Here is a 21,926-nt window from a genome sequence, read left to right as displayed (position 1 = left end):
ACAGGTTACAGTTATACTGCCATAGAGGATTATGTCTATATTGTCTCACTCACATGACTATTATATGGCAGACCGCGAGACAGTAATTAAGCCAGTCTGTATTAAACTGAGAGCCAGTGTAAAAATAATACCTTCAAGTCAAATGGCCAAGGGGCTCTATGTCTACATGGCTTTGATGCAGAGTAATATTCATTTGGTGATACACAACTACAGGTAATTTAATCTTCTGCAGGATTCTGTGCTGTTTAATGTTTCCCAAGTTTTCCAAGTCAACAAAATAGTGGTAACTGAAAATTTGGTTTATGATGGGTATGATGATATAATTCATATTAAGAGAATTAAGAGAGAAAAGATGGCCTTAAGCTCCTTTCTTATAAAGGGGCATCAATCTTGCATCAAATAGTAAATTCAACTGTATCCAGAATGATGCATGGATGTCTGCACAGTGTTATATTTTCAGGGTCCCCATTGAGCTCTGATTTGAAAAGCTTTGAGCGATGAACCTTTTCTTAAACACAACTGTATTGAAAGCTTTGCTGGTTCATAAAGCTTCACTTCGCAATCACTACAATACACTGGACTAAAGGTCAGAAGTGGCAGCTACAGTCTATTTCACTTAAGACGATAAACGGCTGTGTGCTGCCTGGTTCTCACAGATCACAGTGAATCAAAGAACACGTCAGGAATGGCAACAACGTTTTTATCATTTCTGTTAATTATAGAGAAAAAAGCCAATCACTTTATTTGCACCTTTACAATTTGATATCAGTGTATCATCTACTTTACTATGGATCACAGTAACCAAGCGTCTTACACTAAAGGGGCTATTTGTAAGTTCTCTCTGCTGCTGAATGTGTTTTTTTCCCGGGAGCGGGTGTTGGTGATTGTCAGTTCACAAGAGCTTTGGTTATTGTTGTTCTTATGATACAAAAGGTTATAATACACCGTCTGAGCAGCGCTACGTCTACACGGCAGATTGGAGGCTGCAGTGAGTCGCTATCAGAAAGTGACAAGGTGGGCCGGGCTAGCGGGTCAGCATGCTCACTTCAGTAGAAGAAAACACAAGAGTTAACATTGGCGTTGTTGGAGACAAGAATTAAATTTGATGCTGAACTCACAACGTTTCTTCTAGACTGGTAAGTAAACAGCTGTTAATGCTAACTGTGGCTATGTTGCAATAACAAAACTTACAAATAGCTACTTTAAGCTGAATGCTTCATAGCACCATGTAAGAGTCAACTACAACATTTTTCAAAATAAAGTTTTACATTTTACTTTGAAAAAGTCTCCACACAGAGCTTAAAGGCTCCTCCAGCATCCTCCAGGGACTCCTCGTGATGTGACATCCTGGGAACACATCTTACTCACAGAGGCAGACACAACAGTCAGTGAAATGACTATTGATCACAACTTTAAACACGCAGAGATGGCTATGCACACTGTTGCTCAGAGATAAAGCGCTGATCACAGAGCAGTGCTTATGAGAAACAAAGACAGAAAGAGACGGAGTGGAGCAGGTGAAATATGTATGAGATGGTGTGTCTCGGCAGGAATGATGTCACCCTTTAAGAGGTTTTACTTGGAACATACAGTCATCAGGGGTAGACTGCAGTGACCTCATGAGGGATGAAGGATGGTCAGTCGCTTTTTCATTTCTTTTCTTACTCTGCTACTCCACCTCTGCTCCTACCCATCATTCCCTAGTCCTGCCCCTAACAACCCCCTATTCTGCTCTCCAGGGAGTTATGTGTGACATGCATTCTAATTTTCCTATTGTGCCCCCACCCAAGCAACATAATCCATGTTTAGGGCTGCAACTAACTGGGGACTCTTTCTATTATCGATTACACTGTTGATTATTTTTGTGATTCTTTTTGTTAGGTCTATAGCATAAGGAAAATAGTGAGAAATGCTCTTCACTATTAAACAAAACCCAAATATAGTCAACAGTGAAATAAAACAAGAAATCTGCACATTTGAGAAGCGGGAATGTTAATGGATGATCAAAAATTGAATTGAATATCTCTCTATCAGTCAACTTATCATTTCAGTGCTGTACATCATACCTTCTAGAAAAGAATACACATGGTTTTTTGTAGTAAGGGTGCTCATTCTTGAGGAGATACTGTAATTAAGGTTCATTAACCTCTCCAAAGTCTCAACCTATGTATCTCCAGTTCATAAAATCCTTCCAGTGTGCAGTTGCCTTTTTGTTTGGACTTCTTGTCTTGAAGAGATTCAGGCTCCACTGAGCACACAGCATGAATTTCATGCAGAAAACAGACCACGTGATTTCTTGTAGCTGAGAAATCCAGCAACATCAGGCAAACATGAGAATAATGCATCCAAAGTGAAAGTGCAGCCGATGGAATGTAATCACCAAGAATTAGACGAGCAGATGTAAATTAAGAACACAATGTACACACCGGAATAAAAAAAAAAAGACAGGTGTAAGAATATAGCAGCAATAGCATGTTATGTAATGTCCCTGCAAACTCTAAGAGAAAAGAAAGAGGGACAGTGCGACAGACAAGCCTGCTTTGACTCAGCACAATCATGCACGGATTTATTCTCTCCATAGCTCTGTCTCTAGGAAACGAGTGAACATAATGCTCATATAAACAGACGCACTCAGACCCCCCCCCCCATCAAACACGCACACATGCGCACAACCACACACACACACACACACACATAAAGGAATCCTTGGTGCTGAAACAAGCCTGCTGCCTGCAGAAGATCCTGCCTTTTACCGTTTGGTCCAGACAGCGCAGAGGGAGGAAAGTGAGCCCACAGCAGCAATGGCCCATACTAGGCTAGCAGACAGCAGCATCCCTGAGCCGGCTGGGGAGGCAGCAGTGACAGATGCGAGTGCCAGAAAGATACAGAAAGATAGACAGAGAGGGGGGGGAGGGAACCAGGCGAAGGAAGGAGAGGGGAGGAGAGACGGGAAGACCAAAGCCTCACCTCGTTTCCTGGTTTGCGACCGGCATTTATCCCTGCTAGAACAAAGACTACCAGCCCAGCCCAGCTCTGCCTGCCCACCCCTTAAACCCCCACCAGCACGCCCCGTATCACATTCACACGCATGGCAGGGAGCAACCCACAGACAGACACACACACACACACACACACACACACACATACACACACACGTGCGGTCTTTTGCATCTTTAAGAAAAAACAAAAGAGTGGAGCAGGAGAAGCTGGGGGAGGGAGATGATCAATAAGTGGCCAATTATCTGCTTTGTTACTCAGCTCAGTGAAAACAGCTCCATGTAGCAGGCATTACAGCACACATCCAACCCACATATGCTTAATAGAAAATAATTAATTTCAAATAGATCTGACTGAAGGATGATGTCCAAATTGCAGCTTTGGATGTAAAGTTTCTAATAATCCAATGAAACACTTTAAATTCACTGATGCTCATGAAAAAGAAACCCAAGTTTCTATTTCTATATTTCTTCAGTCAGTGTCATACAAACATTATACTTTCAAAAACCTCATCATCTGTTGTCACTGCTTGTACACATCTTAAAACACCTATCACAGCCAAAGTACAATATCTTGGACATGGACAAGACATAATACACATTTCAGGCTCAAGCTCACTTGTAATTTACATCTAAAAATTGCTAACACTGACATCTAGTTGATAGTAATGACTGAAAACCAATTCGAAGGACTATTTCTGAAGGGGAGTCCCATCTCTCCATACTTATTTTTTGCAGGTGTTTCTCAGATGCATATATCTCAAGATCTTCCACCCGTCAGACGTTAGTGGGTATTCTGTCCGTGTCTGACAATCATTCTCACTAAAAGCACAGCCCGGCCCAGGCAGGCAGCTCTAATCTCATTTATCATCTGCCACTGTAGAGCAGAACCCGTGGGTGGGGCTAGGAAATGGATGAAATGCAAGCAGAGCACCACGAGAGGGCAAGAAACAGGCGCTTAATCCACGTTTGGGAGGCAGAACACACTCGGTCACAGTGTGCAAGCAGACTGTTTGTTAGTTTGATTCTTCTACTGAGTATTTTTCGCATCATTGTCAGTGATATCTTACACAATGGGAGAAGACTCACCACGAGATGATGCTTATGTATGTCCATACACTGTCCACTTAAACGTAGCCTATAAAAAAAAGCCATAAAGCATCACGATTCCCTTTGTTTAAACTATTAGAGAAACCTTAGGAAATCCTCAGTATTTCCCCACAAACAGTGTCACTTCAGTTAGTTCCAACATTTTCAAAATGGGATCAAAAGAAAGAAAGAAAGTGATGCTGACAACAAAAGCCAGATGCTACAGGTGTCATTTGTGCCAGTGAAGACGCTGCGCTTTGTAGTTGCAGCCTGAAGCCAGCTACCTTTTTCTTGTGTAGTTGTTACAGCAGGAATGTGTTGTTTGTTAGGCTGGAATACGGCTGCACAGTGAACGCACAGCAGGCTTAACCATGATGCTTGATTTCAGCAAAAGGATGCGGTTTCCATTAGACGATTCTGTTCGCATGACTTCAAGACCATACAGCTGGTTCTTATCCTATTGTCTCAAAATGATGAATACTTTGTCAACCTTTTCCCAAAACATACTATTAGGTTTTTAAATTCATTTTGACACTTTACTATGCCAGTGCCTCTTTTCATTTCAGAGTGATATGAAAACCAGCTGGCAGAGATATGATCCTCGCCTGATATGGGCAATGCATCCATCATGATCAATGTTACAGTCACTTTATCAAGTAATGTTACACAATAATGCATTTACGAGCAAGGGCTGTTTTGAAAATTCATCCCTGCAGAAGTTTTTAATACAAGAAAAGATCAAATTCATGACATCCATCATCTAATCTATCTTGAAATTAAATCCAGGCGATACTCCTGGGATTCATTTCTGATATCTTGGATGTCAGAGCTTCCTCATACTGACCATAAAGGGAAAGGGAGAGGAAGGGAATGCAGCCTGCTACAGGCCTGTCCTACAATACAGGAAAGAATTTGGGCTTTAATTGGGATTACGATATAAGATTCTCACTAAACGATTATTATGGCCAAACAAATTCATGAAAACAATGTTATTGTGATATCAGGAGAAAATCTGAAAATAATAATAATTCAAATTCATCTTTAACTTTGTTTATTGTGTGTTTTGTCTCTTTTCTGGCAAATGAATTGGACTGAGTTACAAGTGTAGGGAGGAGGAGAGAGAGTGTGTCACTATAACTGTACAAAATCATACAAAAATAACAATGTCAACAACAAAGGCAGCCAGATGTACTGATAAACAAAAGATCCACAAGGCAACGATGAGTGCTCTGCTGTTGCCTACCTTGTGACAGAAGTGCTGGGTGGTGATGCTGAAAACGTCCAGGCACAGGGAAGCCTTCTTTAACTGGGCCTGAAGGCTCTGGAGCTGCAGGGCCTGCTGCTCACAGCGCTCCCGCAGCTGCTGGATCAGAGCCCGGTCCAGCTCCTGGGCCCTGTCCGTCCGAACAGAACTGGGGACTGCTGCCGTCCGCCCACGAACTGTAGAGACAGAAAATATATTTTTTTTTAAATTATTTTTTCTAATATGAGACTTTTGAGAGAAATGTGGACAACTTCCATACACAAGTGGACATCTATAAAGAATATCACATGTATAAGATCAATTTACAAAATGTGTTTTCAATATTTTGATTGTTTTGATAATCCATAAATTGTTTAAGTAATTTGTCAAGCAAAGATGCAAAACATTCAGTGATTCCAGCTACTAAATAATCTGCTAATGAATTGTTTTATATGACTGTATTATTTACTGATCTGTTTTCTGTGATTGTAAATTGAATATATTTGGGATTTGGACTGTTGGTGAGATGAAATGGCAAATAGAAAATGTCATCTAGGATTCTGTAAACATTATTTCTTTAACTATTTTACTCCCATTTATTATTTGTTTGAAATAAATCATTAATAGAAAAACAACCAATAGCTTAACTGATAATAAACATATTCATCCAGAATCATTAGATTCAGTCATTAGCTGCACCCCCAATAGCAACACCATACAGCTGAGCTACACTGCACTGCTCTCTCTCACCTCACACACATACACAAACAGATTCACCGCTGATTGATTGGAACCCGGTGGTTTACAGACAAATGGTCTGTCCAAGTCGCTGTTACTCAAGTCTGCTCACTGCTCACACCAATCAGCAGCAATTTCCTCTCTCATCTCAACACACCGAGATGCACAGTATGTTGTGCAGTGCTGAAGCCTTTAGCGCCTTCACTGGAACTCAGTGCTCAGGTTATTGTGTCTGTCTGGTCTCTGAGAAAAGGACAAAATGCTGACTTGGGTTGTGGTAATCTGACTCAGCAGGATCGCTACTGGAGGAGCCATCCTAGCATTACAGCTACTGTAGCCTGTTGCTATGACAACAGCAGGCTGTCATGGGTCTTGTAATGAAGTGAGGAGAGAGCGAGAGAGAGAGAGAGAGAGAGAGACGGTAAATCTTAAAGGTACAGTAGAAGCAGACGGTGCTGCAGAGCTGACTACTACTTCCTCCTTTTGTTGCACTTGTGAATAAACCAAACACACACATGTGTAATCAGTATGTGTTCACATGTACACACACACACACTGCAGTGAGATGTATGAGTGTGTGGGACTCACCAGGGGACTGAGGCTTGGGCGAAACCACTGCAAATCTTTTAGGGGAGGACTTTGGTGGCATCACAGCCTCCATGTCCTTCTGCATCTCTCTCCGGGAGGCTGCGCAGTAAAGAAACATATTTATAAAATATACCTGTTTTTTCTCACATATTGTTTTTCTAAATACAATATCTGTTGTATGCTCTGCCTTTCAGAGGACAGTATTGTTATTTTTTGTCTATTAGACAGTTAAATTCACAAGATACTTTGCAGACCGAGATTTTACATACAAAAAATATGAATTTATAAATTGTGATCTATTTCTATGATATGTAAAGTACTAATGTATTAAAGTGCTGCTTACACATGAATATTATTTTAATATTATTTTATTTATGATTATAACTCTTTAGTTTTCCTTTATTCTCGTCTTTGTTTATTAGGGAAATATTCTTGAGAAATTCTTCAGATCTTTAAAATTTATTCTAATGAAATAAGGCAAAAAATCAAAAAATCAATTTTTGGTTGAAAAGTTCACAACCGAAAAATGCCGGGAACCACTGGTGTGAACAACAAGTGAGAAAACAGTGAGGGGAGGTACAGTGTGGTACAGTGGCCGCTAGCTGGAGTTGCTGCTCCACTTGCTGACACAGATTTCGTTGCAGGGAGCCGTTGCTGCGCTTGGCTCACACTGAAATACACACTGTGACCACTGGGTGGTGTCGATATTCCACACACTGATTCACTGCAAAGATGCCGCCACAGGCAACAATCTACACCAACTGACAACAAAGACGCCCACATCAGCATAGAGGGAGTATATTGTATGGCACTACATCACTGCTGTGATGCAATGCTAAGCAGCAGTAAAGATACATTAGAGAACATATTATTTATAATAATATATATTATTTTTCCTTCTGAATGTTTTTCTTCGTAAAATACATCTCCCACTGGGACAGTGAGATGAGCAGTGGATGATAAGGGCCTACACTTAATCTGTATATGTTCACATCCATAAAAACAGCTGTGATTAAAGACTCTGAAAGAAAAGGACTGAAAGAATTAAATAATATAGTTTCCAGCTCAGATTCATGTTCATCTACTACAGCTCAGGTCTGGAGGCTTTATTCTCTGTTCACACAGGAAAACTCATTTCCTAAATGATTCCTGCTTGGTCTGGAAAGTAGTCTGAGATTTTGCCTGTCTTAAGTTGACGACAGATGATGACCTTGTGTTTGAAATGTTGGAATAACAAAGTCATTTTTAGTAATGGTGTTAAAAGTATGTATTTTTGCCTTGCGGCTTACTTTTCACAATTTTATATTTAGAATAAATGACATACAGTCTATGTCTTTTTTTCTGATTCTTGAGTACAATAAACATTACATTTTATTTCTCCTTCACTGAAACACCCAAGTGTCAACCGAGCCATTTAAGCATACAAAAAATTCATACGAGCCACAGCGTCTCATATGTAAACTAACTGCCTGAAGCAGGTCAGGCACCACAAATCATACCTCCAGCTATTCCCGCCGGGCCAACAGTGGTACGGACGGTCTCATTCTGGACCACGTAGTACAATGACATTGACAATGAGTCAGTACACCTACGTCTGTAAACTAACCTGCTGGCAAACTGTCTTCCTGTTATTTTACAACTCAGCCCCAAAGAGGAATGAATATCATCATGTGAAGTGAGGCCTACAGTTAATCAGTGGTCATGAGCTGCGTGAGTGCTGACACCTCCCTCTCTCCTACTACACACTCACACATCCAATCTTAAGGGTCATTTGATCACCAGACAGAATGACCTTGAACTGGCAGGTGTGGGGGATGGGGCGGGGCAGAGCAGCTACAGTACAAGTGTTTTGTGTCTGGAGAGAATCCCAACACCACATACACACAAAAAGTTTGCCCCCGGACGCTTGTTTCCACTGGGCATGTGTTGTGGGGACTTACCCAGCGGGGAGGAGCGCTGTGGGGGCAGAGTGCGGCGCTGGAGGCTGGGGGCATTGGGAGGCTGAGGTCGGCTCTGACTGTGGGAAGCTTCACTCTGGGTTGCTGTGGCTTTGTGTAGAGGTGTGTCATCGCTGCCACTGCTGGCATCTGCAGAGTAGGAAAGATGTCAGAGAACAGAAAAACATAGTCAGGGACTGTCAATATTTTTGAAAGGTTTATATTTACAGGGATGAATGAATGAGTTCTAATTTAATTTCAATGAAAGTATTGCACAATACTCGGCTGCAAAATCTCCAAAGGCATGTAATCTTTCTAAACTGTAGCTGACGATACACTACAAAAATAAGTATGCTGCTTGGTCTGGTATATTATGCTCTTAATGTTGCATTTTTTACATTGAGTCGTTTCTTGGGGTGCTGGTGTTACAGCTTTTATTTGTCAATCTATTACAGTTTTTCATGATTTGTACATTTATACTACGTCATTTCATAAGTATATCAATGAAAATGTAGATAGATGTGAAACAGCAGTGTAAAAACGTCACCTCAGTTATTTTCACTTACAAAAATTAAAAAGCATATATTTTCCAGAAGATATTTTAGTCTAGTAACAGTGCTGTAAATAAACTCTCACTGACCTGTAAAGGATCATGGGATCCTTTACAGGTCACTGAGGATTCCCATTTTGTATTCCTTCGATATTTTTAGGATTAAGTATCAGCAGATCACTATCTTTCCCTGGAGAGTAGATTTTTTTTTTTTTTTTTAACCACAGAAATTCACAGAGACGCAAAAAGGCAGAATGCTGAAATCATCTTAATTATTCATAACAGCTGTTATTACGCCTCTAGCTCTCAGTGGATAGGAAAGGCTTTGATTCATAGACAAACTGAGACTGTAGTCCCACAGAAAAACAACACCAAAACCAAATATCCCCTCCAAAGGAACAGGAGGTTCCAGATCCTTGTCATACTTTGTTTTGATTTATAAAATTTAAAATAATATAAAATATAAACTCTTGTCTGTCTCTAGGATTCCAGCACTGAATTGGACAATTCAGCATTTAGGTTTAAATCGTCAGTGTCAGTGAAGAATTGCAAACCAGATATCTCCAATTACTTATCATGAAATATTCAGCTCCTCAATCAATAGCGGTGCTGACACATGCCGCACCGATGGGTAACTCGGCAGCACCTTCAAAGAGGAAAGAGCGGCAGGTTCACGCCCCTAAAACAGCTTGACTGTGATCTGAGGATGAGGCTGAAATCACAGATGTAACAACCAGCTGTTGGAGGAAACTATACAATATGGTATCTTGTTTTAATAGCAGTACAACCAAAATTACTGCAGAAAGCTTAAAAATTTTCAGATTAGAAAGAGAACATTAAATCACTTTTGATGTCAAAATGCCAAGGGCCTGTGTGAAACCTCCAATGGGAACACAGTAACTCTCCTCACTGCCACTGAGTCAGAATTCACCTGGGAGAGTCAGCAGATCTTTTTTTTTTTTTCCAAAGGCATCTTAGTGAAATTGACACTGAGCCACGAAGCTGATTGGCTGTGGGAGATGACTGGAGGCTGACTCACACTGCTAAATGCTTGTTTCTAGCCTGCGTGGTACAGTACAAATCACATCCCCTGCTGCAAGCATCCTCCGATCAGTGTTACACCAGCACGGCGCAAAGAAGGACTCCACTCTGCTGGTGACTAATTCACAAGAAGTGAGGACAGAAAGGTTAAGAATATTAAATACACGCAGTGTGTTTTGCATTTTCAATAAGGCTTATCCTTATTATAACCGATGAATGTACAATTCTCTTTTGTCTAAATTAGAATAAGCTTTTCTCAATGAAGCCATCCGGCCTGTGCGATGCAAATATTGGAAATAGTGTAATTCAGGCAGGATATCATAGGAATAACATGGTTTGTCTTTTCTTTCTTTTTTTCTTTTTTTTTTGTCATATTAGTTTGATACAATTATTTAGTGCAGGATAAGACTGCAGTAGGACACTAATGTGAACTTTTGGGAAATCCATTACAAATGAATTTCAGGCAAGAAATAACTTCTGGACTGGACATGAAGCTTTTAAGTTTTAAGTGAAGTTTTTAAGCTCTTAGAGAAAAGTCTTGTACAGTGAAGCTGAAATGCGTCTGCACCGTTACATCTCACAGTTTTTATCTGACCTCCTCTTGAGAAAAAAAAAAAAAATGGGCCTTTGCAGTCACCAGAGGGTTTTTTTTTCCTGCAGGACGTGGCAGGAATGGGATTGATCCAAATGGAAAGAGGCTTAATATTTATAACATGCCACAGAGATATGAGCTGCTTAAACTGCTGTGAAGTCTCACGTGGAACTGATACGCGAAGCTTAAAGCTGGATTGTGAAGTATGTAGTAACTGGTAGCTGCACCATGTCGGCAACATGTCAGAAAATAGGGATGAGGGACACATTTAAATAGCTTGTTCTGTCTGACCAACAGAGAGAAGCAGCAAATATGAGAATCTGGAAACAATAAATGTTTGAACAACTGAAATGATCAGTTTTCTGGAAGTCAACTGATTATCATTGTTTTAACACTAATAAATAGTGTCTTTCAAAAAGTGTAGCTCACACACTGTAGCTCCAAACACAAACAATTTCAACTCTTGAATCTCGCCATCAAGGCAGCACACAGAACAACAGCCACATGAGCACACCGTGTTCTCCCACTGAGCGAACCAGACAGATAAATTCAATATGTCATCAGCGACCTTATGTTCATTATGGCATCTGAGGGGATGTACTCACTCCCAGTCACAACGTTTCACTGGAGTGCATCCCCGGTGAAATGTGGCTGCGTTCGAGGCATACGGCATACTAATAGAGCTGTCTGAGCAAACTGCCTGAAGGGGAAACACTGCCATGCAAGCTGCCAGTCATGTATATGCTGTCTGAACTGCTCCCAAGTGTTTTACTCTCTGGTAGACACCCATCTATTCGCTACAGCACAAGCAGAATTACAATTTTTCTTTTTTTCCCCCTTTTTTTTTTTAATGCTGAAAGGAACTGGCTCACAAATTGAACAACAGCTCTACAAACAAAGACAACAATGCCAATGACAGACAGAGTAGGACACACTTACATGACTGCAGGTTATCGTCTCGAGCTGTGGTTGTTTTCTGAAGAATCAGTGTTAAAAATGGGGCAAAGTAACCCAGTAAAGTGTACATCGGAGCATTTTAGGAAGGATAGTGTGAAAGAGAGACCATTATCTGGTGTGTAGGGAAGGTTCGAGGTGGAGATCCACAAGGCAGGGGAGAGGTGGGCCGGAGGTGTCTGGGGTAAAAACAGATTCACAGATTGTCCTGTCATACCACACCCCGACTCTCTGTTTTTGACACATAGTGCACCAGCGCTGGCATCACTTTCTCATTTTGAGGATTATAAATAGGGAAGGCAGGACTGCCATAGACATGTGAAGCAGTGACTGTGGTTGAGGCTGGGGGGGGCGCACCCTGCATGAGACAACAGCTGTTTTCTACTTTTGTTTTTTTTTTTTGTTTTTTTTTCCAGTCTGAGGACGCTGTCTGCAGCGCGAGGAATCCCTTGAATCCAGCCGGTCAGAAGACGACAGTAAAAGCAGTGAGCAGGGAACGGCAGCGGTCAGCTGTCTAAGAGTGGAACAAATGTGGTGACACTTGAGCAGAGGACAGCGCTAAGCCATCGTCATATCTGCACAGTCGAGTAGAGGCACTTGTGCCTGTGCAAACCACTTTGGGCAGATTGAATTCATTTTATAAAGATGTTTTATAAGTAATTAATGACGAATAATAAGATTTTTTCTGAGAGTAAGTCTAAGCACATTCAGCCAGAAGTTGGTTTGAGTTGGCACTATGAACAAATGAATCTGCAGTGGCTCCACACAGCAACACAACACACACACACACACACACACACACACACACACACACACACACACACACACACATGCTGCTGATACTGTATTCAGTAAAGGCTTTTTTGTGTAATAAATAAAAAATAAGTCGTAACTGACAACTTCCGAATTTGTTATGACACATTTCTTATGTCTCTGTTACACACAGACATAACCGGCTAGTCAACTGAAATTTTAATTTATCTAAATGACGGCGGCAGGATGTTTTTTGAGAGGAGTGAGCGCCAGGATTTGTTCCAGATAAAATGCTGCAGTTCGCAAGCAAGAAGGGGACGCAGCAGCGGAGGGTGACTTTAGGATTTCTTCATCAAAACCTCTGCGGTGCAGCAGCTTTCAGCGCCTACTTGTGATAAATGAATGAAAAATGGAACAAAGCGAGTGGCTGTTACTATAGTAACTGAGGAGAGCAGGGGCAGCCACAACTTTCCGGTCGAAGTAATAAGGAGATGTAGTTGTGAAACATAAATGTGGAATATCCTTTTAATCAGACAGAACACTGTCTGTCTGATTTCTGATATATTTTTGTCTGAGGCTCTTTTTAGCCACAGTTTAAGATGAAGTAGTAGAAACTGTATAATGCTGAAGTGTGACTCACGCTGAGAGGGTCGACAGGGATCGCTGTGACTGCTGTCATTAGACTGGTTGCTGGACACAGACGAGACACTGGAGCTGCGGACGAAGCCGAAGGCGGCGAGACGGGCAGCTGGCAGGGTGGAGAAGCCCGGAGGACGGAGACCAGACTGGCCTGGTTTGAGCAGGAGGCCCTTGGGGGTGGTTTCTGGACCTGACCTCTTTTGCTCTCCTGGAGGTAGATGGGAAAATATGCAATATCACAATATCAGTGGGTTAATCACCGAGACTGGGGCCACACTTTCTGTTTCAATGTTACATTATTTATTCTGACATAAATGATGGCAATCACAGTCTGTCTAACATATCTGTTCTGACGAATAAAAAGTGGATGCGTCGCTTTTACTAATCTCACTAATCTCTAATCTCACCATTACAAATAACTAATCTCAGACCACCTTCAAACAGTGGTGAAATGGCAGTAAATAGACTAATAGAGCATCATACTGTGTGTGGAAGATGAGTAGATTATAACTCATATTGTGAGTAGGGAAAAATATGGAGTGCAAGTTAGAAGGATGTGTGAGTGACATTGCTATCAAATGCTTTGCACTTCAAAGAGTTTCGGTGCCAAAAGCCAAGCCTCATCCATAATCATTAAGCAAGTCGAAAGGAGACAATTTCTCTGCAGCTCGACAGCGACAAAGATGATGGGAAGTTCTCAGAATAGCAAACGATGCAGAGAGAGGAGAAAGCTCTCATGAAATTATTTACCCACAATAGTCTAAATGGCTTAAAACCATTCTTCGTTTTACAGCATAAGCACAGAAATATGCAGCATGTCGAATGTGCTCTTGTGTTCTCATATTTGAAGCTCTTAATCCCACTGACAAATGAATTATATTACATGAGGAAACTCTTATTTTCCTCTTCTTATGAACTCTGATGACAAATCATACATTGTGACATCATGTGCTGACACAGTGTGTAAATTTTCACTCTCATTTAAATGACATTTTCATTACATTGCACTTTTACCCCAGCTGATCACCATCTCACCTGCAGAGTCCTGGTGGCCCTGGGTGGATACTCCAGCAGCCTGAGCAGACTGGCTTGGGGCCAGGGTTGACCTTTGGCCTGTTTGCTGAACTCTTGTCTTGGCTGCAGGCTGCCTGGTGACTGCCCCTAACCCCAGCTGAGGCCTCAGGGATCTGGGTGATCGGAAGACGCTGCCGCCTTCTTGAGAAACCTGCTGGTGTGGGACATTACCAACACAGTCAGTGTCTGTAACAACAACTGTGATTCCCACAATATGGAATCTAATGATAAACTAGATTGAAGAAGACTCATAAATTGATAAAAGTGGACGACAGTGATTTCTCCTATATTTAGCGAGTGTGATATTTACGGTTAGAATTTCTGTTAGCACATTTAGGAAGTCAAAGCAGTTTCACACATGTAATCTTCTCTTTGGGAGTGACTGATCCTGTTTTTTGTTCTTTAAATTTGTGGAAAGGCACATGCACTCTAAAACTGAGCAAAATATATTATAAATACAATACATAACCATTTATATGTATTGATACATGCCCAAGGGGTATGCAGCATCTAACTAAAAATCGAGGAATTTCGATTTTCTTGACCAAGGCTCATCCAACTGACTTCAGAGTGTTGAGTATGAAGTTTTTTGGATGTACAGTTCTTGAGAAAGCTTCAAACATCGCTGCTCTGCATGTTCCTTGACGGGTAGAATTAGGCGGATCTACACAACAAGGGCGTGTGCAGCACCCAGACAATTTAGAACACGCACATGCCAGGGTTTTAAGAAAGTTGGAACTCAACTGCGACGGCACTATCTACAGTGTGACCTAGACACTAGCAGAGTCAAGAGGAGCAGCCGACTCCAGCAGTAATAAAAAGATACCAACTGACGACACACACTGCAGGGCGTGTTGCTCAGGACCCGGGGAAGTGGATTTACGAGTGTGAAGTTGTTTGGATGATGCTCTCAAGAAAGCTTCAAGCTGGATTAACACAGGCCAAGCAATCAGCCCCAACTGACAGGCACATTTTTCAAAAGGCACTGCACTAGTAGGTGAAACTGACAATTTTTCCTCCCTGCAATAAGCTGTTAAAACTTTTGCATTACTCAGATGTTTTGATAACTTTCTATTGTATCAAGCTACCAGCATGTAAAGATATTGCACTTGTTTCGCTTCAACCTATATCCAGTTATATCATGTGAGTATGTCAAATCAAAAGTCAGTTTCTCACCTCTTGGAGATATTTCTCTGGCACATCCTCATGAAAGCTGCCTGACTTCCCGCTCGGCCTTTGAGGGATGCCGCTGTTTGGAGGTTTCACCCCTGTCGCAGCCATGCCTGATGGATGGTACCCTGCCTTCTGCATCTCCTGTCGATATTTGTCAAACAGCAGGTTGGAGGAACATAGCACTGGTGCAGCTTTAGTACCAACCTTTGGATCTTTATGAGCTGGTGGGCTGGAGTAAGAGGATAATCTTAGTGGGTGCGTAGAGGCTTCATGAGGGGCATCCGTGACTTGAGGTTTTGCTGGAGGACTTGCCCGAACATAGGTGATGATTTTCGGTCGGACATTTTTAGGCTTCTGGGGAGAGGAAGACCTCCTGGGTTCATGTTCTCTCTGTGAAGGCATGACAGGTTTGGGGATGCCACTGCTCAACAGCATCTTACCTGGTGGCTTGACTGTTTGACCTAAACCTCTCTGAGGTGAGTCACTACGCTCCAAGCTCAGTGCCCTGATGCCCTGGACCTTAGCTGGAGAACCAGGTGGTCGTCTCTTGGGCGAACAGGAGGTAGTTTTAGAGGAAGTAGGAGTTGCTGGTCGACTGGGGCTTCCCCATGGCTTCCTCCTCTCCAGACTTGAAGAGCTGGAGGTGACGGTGTTCTCAAAAGAGCCCTGCTTTTTTACAGTGTTATCAAAAGAGAGCTGCTTCTTTAAAGTATTCTCAAATGAAGGCTGCTTTTTAAAAGACTTGTCAAAAGAGTTTTGTTTTTTCAATGAATTATCAAATGATCCTTGTTTCTTCATGGCTTTGGATTGGATTGACGACTGAGTCTCCTTTGTACCTGTTTTGGGCAGGCTTTGGTTCACATCAGGGGCCTCGTCAGCTTGTGTGCTTTTATCCATGTTCGTGTTGCTTTCTTCATGCGATTTCTTTGTGGCGGGTAAAGCCTTGTGCTTAGTACTTCTCCCTTGATCACAATCTCCCTCTGAAATGTTTCTCTGGTTGCTATTCTTCCTGTGCTCATCAGTGACATCCTTACATGGAGCAACGCCACTACTCACTTGTGCCTGCGATCCAACATCCTCTGAGTTAATTGTTGAATTCAAATTAATGTCCACATCTTTCTGATGTATTGTGCTTTTTCTAGAGGAGAGGGGAGGATGATCGGCTCTTTGAGCTGCAGTGCCTCTCTCAGAGACGGTGTTGCAAGTCTGGGAAGCCAGAGTCAGGTCTTCTGAGATGGTTGAGTAAGGACCAGAGGCAGCATGCCAGGAGTCTGTTGTCTGGGTCTTGCCAACGGTGTCCATAGCAGTGGCCATACTTGAAATGTTGGAAAGACAAGACACGAAGACATCAGTTTCAGAGCTTAACTCAGTCCTGGACACCTCTTTACTCTCTGAGACATGAGAGGCACAGGATTCCTGCTCACTGGCACCATGCAGGAAGGACCTTCCCTCTTCCCTGCTCTTATTATCCATTGTATGTTCTGCTATGGCTTTGCTGCATGATGACGGCTGTTCAAGAAGTTCCTTTCGGTCCGTGAGCCCGACAAAGTCCTCTCCCTCCTCAACAAGGTAGGCCTCCAGCTCCTGACACTCCAGCATCTCAAACTCAGCCAGTTCTGGGTCGTCACACTGGGAGTCTGTCCCCCAGATGATGACTTTGTCCTGCTCCGCTGTTTCAGTTGTCAGCCCCGACAGAGTGGCGATATCGCCCATCCTCTCACCATCCTCCATCCGGATATCATTAGCGTTGGCATCGCCATCAGCCAGCACACCACCCTGCTGGTTGTTGTTCCTTAACTCTCCCTCACTGAAGGGCTCTCCGCGCTCGCACATTGCTATACAGCTCTGAGTTTACAGCACCCTCAAGAGCACTTTAAAAATCAATCATCCATGGCATCAGTTACGAAAAAGTCTGCCATGCCTACCCATCAAGGAGTCTTAGTGGCACAACTGGAGCCAAGCACTCATTTTCCCATGTCCTTCCGGTATGCCAGTAATCAGAACGTTGAATACCATGTCTAATTTGGAGGATGGCTCTTCATGACATCTGGGCTCCTTATCCTGTATAAAAACAACAAATACCAAATAATAAGTCCAACAAAATGACAGATAACAGGAGTAATCTCATTCAGTCAAATGACACTTCAGTTTCTCAGTCACTATGAATTGAATTGACAAGGCACGAAATGTGAAAAGATTAATTTTATTTATTTTTTGAGAGGCTGAGCTATTGTCAGGGAGCCCGGTACCCCTCTGAAAAGCGCAGAACAATTATTGTTACTGTTGTGCCCTACTTTTTCAAAAGACAAGGTTCTGAAATTAATTTAAAAAAGGAAATTCCATTATGAAATAAAATCAATGGCTTCTTACTAATTTTAAGTGCATTTTATGATTTTAATTCTATGCTCAACTAGTAAAATCATATGCTCAAAGGAGTATATCACTGTGAGCAATGTAACACAGTCTCACACACATGTACACCATAAATGTATGACTGCAAACAAAACGTAAAACTAGGACAAACCTTTTTAGCGGTTTATTATTTGTTAAAATCCTTTTCTTCACTGACTGAAAGCTGACCCCATTATACATGAAGAATACCATAAAGGTAGAGCATCATTTATCAAGAGGACCAGAGAGGAGAGCAGACTGCTAACGGAATCCCATTAACCCCTGAGGTCAAACAACAAGTTCCACTTACATTCTGACGTTTCTATTAAAGCCACTGCACTGATTTTAACTAGGTTTAACATAAACCAAAGATAGAAAGTTATCGTCCTGCAGCAACACAGAACTGGCTTCTTTGTGTTCCTACTGCCTCCATCTGCATTTGATACCTTAATTTAACAGGCTGTTTAATGTGTCAGAATGCACTATTAGCTCCAGATCACATGATCTCTGCACACCATGAGAGGAACTTGTCAAAGTCAGTCTAAATTTAACTGATGTCTAACCGTAGGCTGGAAAAAAACTGCCACTACCATGTGGGGCTGACTTGCCCTGCTGAGATCATTAGGGGGAAGCTTCTTAAGTCTTTCAAAGAGCTCAAGACTGTCAAAATCAGTTTTGGGTCTTTGTGCACATTGTACTACAACATGGCCACTCATTACAGGCTAAAAGAGCTATATTTACTAATCGCTATAATGAGCAATTATTATCAGCCAGCAGGTGTGTTCATTTGTTTCTGATTAAGCCTATACTGTAAATTAGAGGAGACCACTGGTGCTCCAACCTCTGCAGCCTCCCTCCATCTCTTCAGCCAAAAAAACATAATCGTTTCTGTCAGTGGACTTGTACAGGACAGAGAACCTTGACAGACTCTCTGATCTCAGGCAGCAACTCTCTCCCACAAAAGCACCTAAACATGGAATTCCCACGTCGCTACATTTAGTCATTACTCAGCTCTGGTTTTTAAGTTCAACTATGTAACATAAATGAACCTCCAAGTAAAGAAAAAGCACCTGTTGTCTCTGTTTTTCATTAGAATATTTTCCACTAAAGTAGTTTTCTACTTAAGTGGCCTCAATAGCTTTTGTGCCCACCCTCTCATTCCCAACATTAAGGAGATAAAATAGGTTTTATTTCTGGTATGCAGAGATTCTTGTTGCTAAAAGGGATGTCATCAGTAAAGAATGGAAGAGCAACAAAAACAAAAACTAGCTTGGGGTGAAAGAAGAACTAAACTGGCGGATGTTTGTCCATGTTTGACTCATAAGACGATTAGCACGAAGCCAAACTGACAACTGCTCCACCTCACCTCTTTGCCCTCCATTTATGTCCTAATGAATTCACTAACACAGCAGGAAACAGCTTCTCTTTTCCCCTCTAATGAAAATAGATCTGTGCTGTTGTCTGAAAATAGAGTTTGCTACATGTTTAGCACAAAGGGCGAAAATACATAGCCTACTACAAAAACAACTACAGGCCATACACAGCCTAACAAGTTTTCTTGTCTTCTCACCTTTGTATGTCTGGAAGGACACTAAACAGGATGTAAAGCGGCTCCAAAGACAGAAGTTTCTGTTTGCAGCACAGGATAACACTACACTACACTAAATGCTGCCTCAGCACCTGCACTGCAGAACAGAGACCAGTGAATCAGATTCCCCCTACACCTGCCTCTCCCCTGCCTCCCTATCAGGTCACACATTGTACTATATGGTACAAACTCCCTCTGGGCAACCAAACATCTGATAGACCTCTGAAAAAGATTTTTACATTAAGCATGTTGCCTGACAGATATGACAAGAGATGACAAATTGGATAAATGAAGTCTTGTTTCAAAGAGAGAAGCTGCAATCTGGTAACAGGATTGTTTCTGCTGCAGCCATGATTGCTTCTCCATCCCTTAAATTGATTTCCAACTTGAAATCAATGCAGTGCAGAACACTGCACAGACACAAGAGTGCTTCAAACAGCATTTATCAACACAGTGGTGGAATGCTGGACATGGATTTCAAACTCTCAAACTTTGCTTTTTTGTTTGTATAATGAGATGTTAATGAAATGATACAGATTCAGATCTAAAATCTATAGTGATAGGAGTGCAGACAGTATATATGTGGAATCCCTCAATCTAAGATGGAAACAACCAACAACAGTAAAATGTAACAATAATACCTTGTAACATCTTGCAGAAGCACAAAAATGAAACCTAGTTTGCTTCAAGTAATCTGAAATGCATTACACCTGAGTGCACCTGCCCTACTTTGCTATTTTCGATTGAGTGTTTTTATTGTGGCTCTCTCACCCAGTGCATTTCATCATTTTCTGCTTCACACTCTCTCTTGCTGGATGATATAAAAGCGTAACAGGGATAATTAAACTTTTTAATTTATCTTAACCTCTTTCTCTGCACAAAATCTCTCGGGAGCTGAGCGTCACAGTCTGGGCGAGAAGGAGCAGGATGCTGTTAGTCTGACTGACTGAACAAGTACCCTGATTGACTGAAGATCGCTTCACCTTAACCACCCCGATTTCCAATTTCCCACCGCTCTACTGTACACGCAGACTGAACTGGCCCTGTCACTTCCATCCCTTTGCTTTTTCATTCACATTCCCTGCTTGTTTTACTCTCGCGCTTTGTTTTTTTTTTCCTGCTGCTGCAACAGCTGACATTGTTCCTGTGGTGACACCATGCATGGCACGAGGGAGATTGAGGAAATTTACGTTCGCCCCTACAACACGCTTCCCTGAGCATGTTTCCCCATCCCCCCATTGTTCAGCAGCTCACTCTGCCACCTGCCTCCTGATACGCACCATGATGGCGAGACCTTCATCGGGGCCTCTAGTGAAATCTGTGCTTCCTTGTGTGAGCGCTTGTGTGAGGGTGCGCTGAAAAAGCTTGTTTCTCCTCAGTGAAACAGAAGCTCCTTCATTGTTTTTTTTTTTTTTTGCAGTCGTACAGTAACATTTGAAGCCGTGCAGAGATCAAAGCCCCCATTTGTCCACCAAGCTCCACTTGATGCTTAAACGGGAATCCTCATGAAATATTGAGGATGAATGAAAATGGAGGCATCGTGTCCCCCCCCCCCATTTTAATGCTTCAGTGGCCCTGACTTCTTTGTGCAACCAACCAAAGCTCACAATAAGATCATCTGTTGTTGTGAGTTAAAAGAAACTGAAACAGTAGCAAAGGGGTGTGCCTCCGAGGCTGTGAAAGCAAAACTAGGTGCAGAAGCAGCATGCGCACTGGCAAAATGTTAATGTGACACGGAAATGTAAACGTCTCCTATGTTAATGCACAAACATGTGATATCGACGCCTTTTGTGTTAAATTAGTATCATCACTCAGCTTCCATCTCTGGGTAATTGAGGCCTCGGCGGCTGTGGGTGCTGGCACACAGGGTCCCTCAGCACTTCACTGTGACATCTTACATAATGTAACAAGACTCAGGCCTTGTGGATGACTGTGGTCACTCATGTCCATTCATTCAGCTCATCCTGCCTCGTTCCTCATTTCACAGTCTCTAAATGTGAAGTACGTCCACACACATGATTCTCAAGCAGGAAAAAAAAAAGAAAAGAGGAAGGACAGGCTGAGACACAAACATAAGATACAGGTGAACGAACGTGTATATTACAGGGTCTGACCCTTTTACACACACACACACACACACACACACACACACACACACACACACACACACACTCAGCCCACCTTTAGTGGTTGGTCAGACTATACCTTTTTTCAGCCTAACAGTATGCAACAGCTATATTAGATTTTACACTCAGGGAGACAATAAGCAGCCGGCTTGAAAATAACAACGTTAATACAAACACCTCCTATAATTGGATCATCCGCAGTCTCTCCAGCAGATGCAGCAGTGTCAATAAATCCAATTCTCGTTGCCGCTGATCTGAGACAGAGAGAGAGATAGAGAGAGAGAGAGAGACACACACAAAATAGACGCCGTGAAAAGGTATGTCCTTACCGTTAGATTCAGGTAATCCGCCGGAGAGGGGCTGGACGATGAAGAGGACAAGAAGGAGGAGGAGGAGGAGGGACACATCCAACTCGAGCCGTGATGGAGAGCATACAGTCTGCAGCATCGCTGGG

At 42.2% G+C, this 21,926-nt stretch overlaps 1 protein-coding gene across 3 annotated transcripts in view; it reads right to left on the bottom strand.

Annotated features, from left to right (window-relative positions):
- The window catches only part of mtus2b (microtubule associated tumor suppressor candidate 2b), a 27,888-nt gene extending 5,962 nt beyond the window's left edge, over window positions 1–21,926 (bottom strand). For 2 of the 3 annotated variants that reach the window (XM_056374722.1, XM_056374723.1), the window contains exons 1-7: window positions 21,802–21,926; window positions 15,371–17,428; window positions 14,156–14,348; window positions 13,122–13,328; window positions 8,595–8,741; window positions 6,655–6,753; window positions 5,329–5,525 (exon numbers count right to left, since the gene is read on the bottom strand). In XM_056374722.1, coding sequence (XP_056230697.1) covers window positions 5,329–5,525; window positions 6,655–6,753; window positions 8,595–8,741; window positions 13,122–13,328; window positions 14,156–14,348; window positions 15,371–17,200 — 2,673 coding nt within the window. In that variant the 5' untranslated portion in view covers window positions 17,201–17,428; window positions 21,802–21,926. The remainder of the gene's footprint in view (window positions 1–5,328; window positions 5,526–6,654; window positions 6,754–8,594; window positions 8,742–13,121; window positions 13,329–14,155; window positions 14,349–15,370; window positions 17,429–21,801) is intronic. The other variant, XM_056374724.1, reaches the window with a different exon arrangement.

Source organism: Seriola aureovittata, chromosome 4 (genome assembly GCF_021018895.1).
Source record: "Seriola aureovittata isolate HTS-2021-v1 ecotype China chromosome 4, ASM2101889v1, whole genome shotgun sequence".
NCBI classification, from domain to species: domain Eukaryota; kingdom Metazoa; phylum Chordata; class Actinopteri; order Carangiformes; family Carangidae; genus Seriola; species Seriola aureovittata.
This window is presented reverse-complemented; position numbering and strand designations above follow the sequence as displayed.